At 37.5% G+C, this 9,724-nt stretch overlaps 1 protein-coding gene and 1 pseudogene across 1 annotated transcript; one reads left to right on the forward strand and one right to left on the reverse strand.

The window, feature by feature from the left end:
* The first annotated feature begins 1,238 nt into the window (after positions 1 to 1,238).
* Positions 1,239 to 2,147, forward strand: Vom1r69 (vomeronasal 1 receptor 69). Its single transcript, NM_001009531.1, has one exon. It carries the CDS (start codon positions 1,239 to 1,241, stop codon positions 2,145 to 2,147), a length of 909 nt encoding a protein of 302 aa, NP_001009531.1.
* On the reverse strand, positions 5,306 to 5,853 carry Selenot-ps1 (selenoprotein T, pseudogene 1; annotated as a pseudogene).

Consider the following 9,724-nt stretch of genomic DNA (forward strand, 5'->3'; position numbering starts at 1 on the left):
CACTGAAAAGCTTCTGTTGGTATGCTGCAGTTTATTGCCCCTTCTGTGGACTCAGGCTGATTGGCCGAATGACATGAGCTGAGACAGACACATGCTTAGGCAAAACATATGCTGAGAGAAGACATGTACTGAGGCAAGACATGTGGAGGACACATGATGTTTGGAGGGTATGAATAGGACTTGAATGACAGTGATGGGAGGCCAAGCTAGGTTTGCTTATAGAGCTAGCTGTGCAATGCTTGTGGGTCTCATGTCTTCTCTGATCTTCACTTCTCTGAGAGACGTACAGCTGAAAACTTCTGGCATTCCTCTGGGTCCCTCCTGCTGACTTGTGCCAAGGCTGAGGCTTGGCTATTTCTATTAGATTGTGTCACCACTGTTGCTACCCTGACTCTTCTCAACTGTACTCATATTTTGTCCTTGCACTGTTCACAAGTGGATCGAGCAATCACTGCTAACGTGTGAACTGAACTGCATGTTTCCAGAAAACAAAGATAGAAGTTGCTCCAAATGATCTTTCTAAACAGGTCCACTTCTACCTGCCCCATCCCTTCACCTCAACCCTTTCTTTCTCATTACCTCTAGTGGGTGATGGGCTAAAAGGGAGGTTAAAGCATTTAAGAACCATAACTAAAAATAAGGATTGAAAAAAATTAAAAACATATTTTGGTGATTAAATAGTGAGAAAATCATGAATTATTACTGTGATTCATTAGAATTATGAGTCAAAACATGGATAGTTGCAAAAGAGAGCATAGTAAAATTACAGAATATGAGGCAGAATCTCATCTGATCATTTGGAGTTTTTCCCATACCAACAGGTGCTTTGTTTAGTTATATGGATGTGACTACTATTCTGTATTCATCACTACTGTTTTAAGTATTTATTATAAAGTGTAAGAATTTAAATCAATAGGATTGGATTTCTAAGGCATTAGACTCGGGTGCTTGAAACAAAGTAGTCATTCTGTATAGATATGGCTGTAAAGGGCACTTACTATTTGTAATATATTATATAGAGAAGATATATAGATGGTATATAAACATATAGGGTATGATGTGCTATCTGGAACATCAGAAATTGAAGAGACAGATCAATGAAGAATTAGTGGAGAAAATAGAATTGTGATAAAGACACACCATCCAATGAATCACAAGTTTCACGTACACACTGTTTTTTTCCCAGATGTATGAAACACACTTCTATTATGCTCTTAGGATGAATATACTCTCCTCTTATGTCCTCATTAGAGAATATCCTTTATTTCCAGGCTGGACTTGGAGTCCTAGCCAATATGTTTCTTCTTCTTTTTTATATTTTTATAATCATAGGTCACAGACCCACACCCATGGACCCGATCTCCTGTCAACTGACCGTCACTCATATAATGATGATCCTCACTAGAGGAAATATTTGGCTTGTAGACATATTTGAGTTACTAAACATTGAGAATGACATCAAATGTAAGGCAATGTTTTTCACAAATAGGGTGATAAGAGGCCTCTCTATCTGTATCACCTGCCTCCTGAGTGTGTTTCAGGCTATCACAATAAGTCCCAGTACCTCTTTGATGGCAAGATTTAAACATAAACTAAAAAGATACGTGATAAATGCCTTATTTTATATTTGGGTCTTCAATTTGTCTGCCAGCAGTGACGCAATATTGTCTGTTGGTGGTTTTACCAATGTGAGTGAGATCAAGCAGGTGAAGATCACTAAAACCTGCTCACTCTTCCCCATGAACTATATCATTAGGGGGTTAACTTTTATACTTTCATCATCCAGAGATGTGTTTTTTGTAGGAGTCATGTTGAATGCAAGTGCATATATGGTGATTATCTTGCACAGACATCAGAGGCAACACAGGAATCTTCATAGCATCAGCCACCTGAGAGCATCCCCTGAGAAAAAGGCCACCCAGACCATCTTGTTGCTGGTGGTTTGTTTTGTGACCATGTACTGGGTGGACTTCATCATCTCATCCACCTCAGTCCTCTTATGGGTGTATCATCCAGTCTCCCTGACTTTTCAGAAGTTTGTGACTAATGCCTATCCCACAATTACCCCTTTGGTACAAATCAGTTCTGATAAGAGAATAATCAATGTATTGAAAAACCAGCAGTCCAAGTTCCACAGGATTTTCTAAAAACTGATTATTTCTCCTCTTTTGAATATGATTAATATATTGTTATTTATAAGTACAAGTGTTGTACCATCATGCATGCATGTTTGCATTCCTGATGCTCACAGAAGTCAGAAGAGGTCATGGGTTCCCTGGAAAAGCAGTTTCAGGTGACTGTGTTCCATACTGTTGTAGAAAAAAATAATTGTATTTTTTTCTAAATTACAGAACCTTCTTAAACTTCAATTGTTCAAGTAACGAAGTGACAATCTTCATATGAATCAAATAAAGTTTGTGGCATTACATACATATATTCTTTTAAAAAATACTTTAAATGTTTTTCAATCCAGTCATTGCTGTTTTCTTATCCCTGTACTGTCTGATTTTCTGTCAACTTTACAGAAGCTAAATTCATCAAAGAGAAATTATCCCCAGTTGAAAAATTGCATCTATGAGATCCATACTAGTAGTCAGGCACTTTCTCAATTGGTGATCAATAGGGAAAGGCCTAGTTCAAGGTGCGTGGTGACATCCCTTTGCTGGTTGTCAAGGGTTCTGTTAGATAAAGGCTGAGACAACCACTGGAAACAAGGCAGTGAGCAGCAGGACTCCTAGACTTCTGCATCATCTCCTGCCTTGAAGATCATGTGCCTTGCCAACATGTGTTTTATTCATGATGTTTTTCCATTCCTATAGAATCCCTAATATAAACCCTTTACCCAATATGTAGCTGATAAAACAAAATATTTTCCCATTCTGAAGCTGTTAATATGTCTGTATGATTGTCTCTTTCTCCATTCCAAAGACTTTTAGTTGATGATGTCCCATCTACTAATTGTTGTTCTTAGTGCCTGTGTAAATACTATTCTGCTCTGAATATTTTTTCCTGCAACAACAAGTTCAACACTATTCCTAACTTTTCCATCTATCAGGTTCAATCTATCCAGCCTTATGCTGAAAGCTTTGATACATTTGGAGTTGAGCTTTGTGTAGTGTGAGTAGTATGGATCTATTCTCATTCATCCATAGGCAGGAATTAAGTTTGATCATTACTATTTTTTTGAAGATAAAGTCTTTTATCTATTGTGTATTTCTGACTTCATCAAAACTCAGGTGTCCATTAGCATGCAGACTGATGTCTGAGTCTTCACTTGGATTCCTCTCATCAATGTGTCTGTTTTTGTACCAATGCTGTGCTGTTTTTATTAGCATGGCTCTATAGTTCCATTTAAGATCAGGAATCATGATACTGAAGAGCTACTCTGCCTCCATCTTAGGCTTAAAAGCCGTCCTATAGTAAAGGCAAACTAGATTCATCCCTGTTTATGGTTAAAAACCTGTTTTGGGGGACTTATACCCATGACCTTAACTACAAATTGTAATTTTGATTTTATTTGTTACCTACTTTTGATGATGGTCCTAAAATGCTTTAGCCTCAATTTAGTACACCACCCACCAGAGGCAGTGGAAAGGAAATGATGCAAGGGAATTGGATCTGTTTAGAAATCTTTCTTTGGAGCAACTTTCATCTGTGTTGTCTGTCTGGAAATCACCAGTTCAGTTCACAGGTCAGCAACAGCAGCCTAATCCACTAGAAAACACTTCATAGATGCACCAGCAATCCAGTACAGTAGAGTCAGGATAGCAGTGATACTACCTAGCAAACATAGCCAGGCCTCAGCCTTGGCACAAGTCTGCATGATGGGACCAGGGAGGAATGCCAGGAAATGTTCTAGGCTGTGCCTGTCTCGGAGAAACAAACATCAGTGAAAACTTTATACAAACAACCATTGAACAGCTAGCTGTACCAGCAAGCCAAACGCAGACTCTTCCACTGTCCATTCAGATCTTTTTTATTCTTCTTCCAAACATCACAAGTCTACCAAGGGTCTTGCCTCAGCATGTATCTTGCCTTAACATGTATTTCTGTCTCAGTAGACTTTACCCTGCCCATAAGCCTTAGTTTCTGGAAGTGGCAGGCAAGAAGCCTCAGTACACCATCAGAAGTTTATTGTTGCATTTCTCTTTATGGATTCCTGAGAAATAGAACTGAACTATGCAATGTGTAGAAGAGTAACACATGCAAATCATTATCAAAAATGTTTGATCACATGTCCTTTACATCCTTGCTCCTGTATCTGTCTCAGTGAAATGTTCCTTCATGAGCCTTCTCCGTCTTGCGACTGTGTCTGCTTCAACAAAACTTTCCTTCATGTGTTTACCTTAGTAAAACACCATTCAACAAAACTGACTTCCCAAAGAAAGCTTAAGTTTCTACATCATATTCCCCTTTCTGTTTAAGAATTTTTCTTTTTTCTAATATTAGCAATCCATACACAATAGAAATAATTATAAGAACCATCACATATCCAATAAATGACTTGTACAATATAGTCAAACAGTAGTCTAGCAAAATTTTTTAAATTTTAATAATAAACAATAATTAAACAAAACACTTAAATTCTATTAATGTACAATATAAATTATATTAATGAAACAAAACACCTTAAGTTTCTATTAATATAGAATAATTTAAAAAACCTCAAATATCTACTTTTATAGATTAATTAAACAAGAAGCTACATTTCTATCAATATAGAATACAATAATTAAAGAAACACATTAAATTTCTATTAATATATAATAATTAAACCAAAAATCTTAAATTTTTATTAATCTGAAATAATTAAGCAAACCCCAGGATTATAACAACCATAAGACATCAAGAGACTAACTCCTCTCCAACTTGAGGTATTAGGATGATGATTTTTGTACATATATTTGTTTCCCGATGAATTGGGGCAAAGAATTCTTGTTTGTGGGCCCCATAGAAAAAATGGTTAGTTTGATGAAAGATAGAAGTAGCATTTTTCCCAGTCTCTATATTTATCCAGACTCTGTATTATCTGTCCATGTTTTATGGTCAATTCTCTTATACTAGCACTTTTGTAGTTGATTTGCATGCATTTCTTGAGAAATCAGTAACTAAGACAGTCTGTGAATCAGTTGAGCTTTGTGAAGGCATCCATGTCTCAGGTAATAAGAGGTTTTCCGTGGTCAGATCTGATTTTTATAAGTTTGTTGGTAACAATTTTTTCACTCCCTTTAGATAGGAATAACCATGTCCCCATCAAAAAACTATTGCAGGTTTCCACTCTAATGTATAATTTTTCATTTTGACCTGTTGTAATTATATAAATAACAAAATACCTTAGATCATACCAGCACACAATTTAAAGTTATCTCAAATCTACCTGTTCACATACACTGGTTCTCAATCATGTTTCTCAAGAAGAAAAACATTATACATGCATAATCCTTATTTTCTTGGCCCCCCCACTGCCAGATGCTATGAGCTTCCATGCTGAAAAAAGCAAAAAGATCTTTGCCAACAATTATTAAACCTACTAATACTAGGTTAAAGACTGACAGGAAAGAGGCTATGTGTCTATAGATTGGTTGAGGGAGATAATTCTCTCCTTCCATAGAGATGTCTGGATAGCATTGGCCAAAAACACATATGTACTTTTCAAACACATAGGTGTACCCTCAGCATAATCAAATCTGGAATTTAAGTAGTTTCTCCATACCATGCTGCATTTTTATTCTGTTGCTGGGCATATCACCTAGGTTGACAGAGGCCTTGCTGCAGTCCATCACTGATGTTGCTACCAGTAGAAGCAGCAAAATTCTCATCATAATTGAGACAGTCACTCTGGCTTCCTTCAGACTAAGACCGTGAAAGCAGCAAGAAGAGGTAGCACATCACCGAAAAATTTTAGTGCATTTCTCTCTATGGAGCACTAAAAAACAGAGTTCAACTATACAATGTAAGGTAGATCAATATGTACATGTTGTTAGTGAAGAATCCTTCATCACAAGTCCTTTTACTATACTTGCTTTAGGAGAACATCCTTTCTCCTGTGCTTGCTTCAGTGAAACATTCCTTCATGAGCCTTAGTTTTACTTGTGTTCACTTCAATGAAACATTCCTACACATGTTTGACTTAGCAAAATGCCATCCAACTCAACTTACTTTCCCAAGAACCCTTAAGTTTCCACTTCAACACATTATTCTGTATTACTACCTGATCCAGGAATGACAATCATGTCTTTGTTTCAAAAAGTTGCTTATAACCACCTTGCAAAATTACCTTTGTTTCTAATGGTCATATGACCACCTATGAGTATATCCTAATGCCCATCTTGGAATGATGTCTTTGCTTCAGGTTCACCTAACCTGTCAAATTTATGTTCTACTTTTGTAGCCCTGTCTATTTTGGCCACCAAATCCCTACTTGGAAACCCCCTACCTCTGAGCTATAAAAGCCTTGTCATTGTAACATCTATGCTGACCTCTCAAACCCGAGTTTTGGGGGAGGTGACCCATGTAAATGAATAAAAATGCTTTCTTTAATTGTTTGCAATGCAATTAACTTGAACGCAATTATTTGGGTTAGTAGTCTTTCTCCTCCCAACTTTGTGATTAACAATACCTTCTGCAGGTCTCAGGACTGTTTTCAGTATCCTCATTTTTGTATTTTTGTTTGTTTGCTTGTTTTTGGTATGTCCATATGAAGTTAAGAATTACCACATAAGTTCTATGAAAATAAAGACTGTGTTGAAGTTTCAATGGAGACTGCATTGAATCTGTAGATTCCTTTGATAAACTGCTTTCATCTTTTCCCTTTTCTTATTTGCTATATTAATCCTCCTGGTACACAGCATGGGAGGTCTTTTCATTCTCTGATATATTTTTCAATTTCTTTCTTCAACATCTTAAATTATTATTTTTTATTTATTTATTTTTTTATTAACTTGAGTATTTCTTATTTACATTTCAAATGTTATTCCCTTTCCCGGTCTCCGGGCAAACATCCCCCTAATACCTCCCCCTCCCCTTCTTTATGGGTGTTCCCCTCCCCACCCTCCCCCCATTGCCACCCTCCCCCCAACAATCACGTTCACTGGGGGTTCAGTCTTGGCAGGACCCAGGGCTTCCCCTTCCACTGGTGATCTTACTAGGATATTCATTGCTACCTATGAGGTCAGAGTCCAGGGTCAGTCCATGTATAGTCTTTAGGTAGTGGCTTAGTCCCTGGAAGCTCTAGTTGCTTGGCATTGTTGTTCATAAGGGATCTCGAGCCCCTTCAAGCTTTTCCAGTTCTTTCTCTGATTCCTTCAATGGGTGTCCTATTCTCAGTTCAGTGGTTTGCTGCTGGCATTCGCCTCTGTGTTTGCTGTATTCTGGCTGTGTCTCTTAGGAGAGATCTACATCCGGTTCCTGTCGGCCTGCACTTCTTTGCTTCATCCATCTTGTCTAATTGGGTGGCTGTATATGTATGAGCCACATGTGGGGCAGGCTCTGAATGGGTGTTCCTTCTGTCTCTGTTTTAATCTTTGCTTCTCTATTCCCTGCCAAGGGTATTCTTGTTCCCCCTTTTAAAGAAGGAGTGAAGCATTCACATTTTGATCATCTGTCTTGAGTTTCATGCGTTCTATGCATCTAGGGTAATTTAAGCATTTGGGCTAATAGCCACTTATCAATGAGTGCATACCATGTGTGTTTTTCTGTGATTGGATTACCTCACTCAGCATGATATTTTCCAGTTCCAACCATTTGTCTATGAATTTCATAAAGGCATTGTTTTTGATAACTGAGTAATATTCCACTGTGTAGACGTACCACGTTTTCTGTATCCATTCCTCTGTTGAAGGGCATCTGGATTCTTTCCAGCTTCTGGCTATTATAAATAAGGCTGCTATGAACATAGTGGAGCATGTGTCTTTTTTATATGTTGGGGCATCTTGTGGGCATATGCCCAAGAGAGGTATAGCTGGATCCTCAGGTAGTTCAATGTCCAATTTTCTGAGGAACTCCAGACTGATTTCCAGAATGGTTGTATCAGTCTGCAATCCCACCAACAATGGAGGAGTGTTCCTCTTTCTCCACATCCTCTCCAGCATTTGTTGTAACCTGAGTTTTTGATCTTAGCCATTCTCACTGGTGTGAGGTGAAATCTCAGGGTTGTTTTGATTTGCATTTCCCTTATGACTAAAGAACATTTTAAATTTTTTATTGCACTTTAATATACTTTCTCTTGTTGTGTTAGAATTTTCCCAAGATATTTCATATATTTGGAGGCTACTGTTAAAGGTTTTTGTTCCTTGAGTTCTTTCTTTGTCCATTTGTATTACACAGGAAGACTACTTATTTTATGAGTTAATTTTTATCCAGTGAATTTGACAAAAGTATTTATCTGTTTCAAGAGTTTCCTGGTGGAGGTGTTCAGTGGTTTTCAACCTGTGGATCCTAACTCTTTGGGAGTTGACTGAGCTTTAATCAGGGGTTGCCTCAGACCATTATCAGAAATAGCAGGTATTTACATTGACATTCATAACAGTATAAAAATTATAGTTATGAAGAAGCAAAATAATAATTTTACAGTTGGAGGCCATAATATGAGAAGAAATGTATTAAAGTGTTGCAACAGCAGGAGGATGGAAAACTGAAGTGGTAGTATTATTAATTCGCACTATTCTCCCCAGCAGGTATGTTCATGCTCCTGGCTGCTCACCCAAATGTTTTGGATTCATGGAGGAAAGACACACACACACACACACGCACACACACACAGTCTTCTATTTTAGTGTGCCATAAACAGTGCAATAGTTGGTCACTTCCAAACCTCCTTGCAGTTAACATACTCTCCCCTCTGATATTCCTGAATTATTAGTTATTAAAATCTATATTCTGTCTTGACTAACATGGATGTAGGCTTGTAGTCCTCATGGACCACAGTCCACAACACTTACATATTTGCAGTGTCTCTGTCTCACCGTCATATATTTCTCAGGCCAGGACCTTCTTTCCCAGCAATGGCAATTTTCCTCTTCCCTTGCATTCCTTCCCTAGGAACCACAATGTCTCACCCCTGTCTCCCTGCCCAGACATGGCAACGTTTTTTACCATTTAAAACCAGCTGAGGGCAGGGACCGCCAGTGTCTCACAGGCATACCTGTGAGTTTTTGTGTAATTTGGGAACGGAATTAACATAGTACAAATCCACAACAGCGAACAACTGTGTTAGAGTCAAATAATATACTATCTACATTAAAGAGGGTTTTCAAGAGAATCATATCATAGAATAAATCTATATCTATATCTATATCTATATCTATATCTATATCTATATCTATATCTATATCTATATCTATATCTATATCTATATCTAAACATGATTTTTTAGAATAGCTTGCAGGTTAGGTTATGGTCCAGTTAAGTCACTAATGGCTGTTCAAGAATCCAGTAATTATTGAACTCATGAGAATTGATGTCTCATCTGGTCTTCACTATTTTCCAGATTCCTCAAGAAGTAGGCTCTAATGCCTGTGGAAGAATTGACTTGTTAGCAATAACAAGAGTAATCAGACAAAGAGAGATAAAGCTTTCAACTTCTTTACATGTTCTTTAAATAAGATGCTAGGAGAAGGTGTAGTCCAGAATAAAGGTGGATCTTCCTATTTCAAAGATCTCAATTAGAAATGGGCCTTCCTATTTCAAATGACTTAATTAAGAAAGAGTCTTGCACAAGTGTACA

This window comes from Rattus norvegicus, chromosome 4, assembly GCF_036323735.1.
Source record: "Rattus norvegicus strain BN/NHsdMcwi chromosome 4, GRCr8, whole genome shotgun sequence".
Classification (NCBI taxonomy): Eukaryota; Metazoa; Chordata; class Mammalia; order Rodentia; family Muridae; genus Rattus; species Rattus norvegicus.

Excerpts from the sequence above, each read along its gene's own strand:
- Vom1r69 (NM_001009531.1), top strand. The coding sequence starts at position 1,239 with ATGTCCTCATTAGAGAATATCCTTTATTTCCAGGCTGGACTTGGAGTC.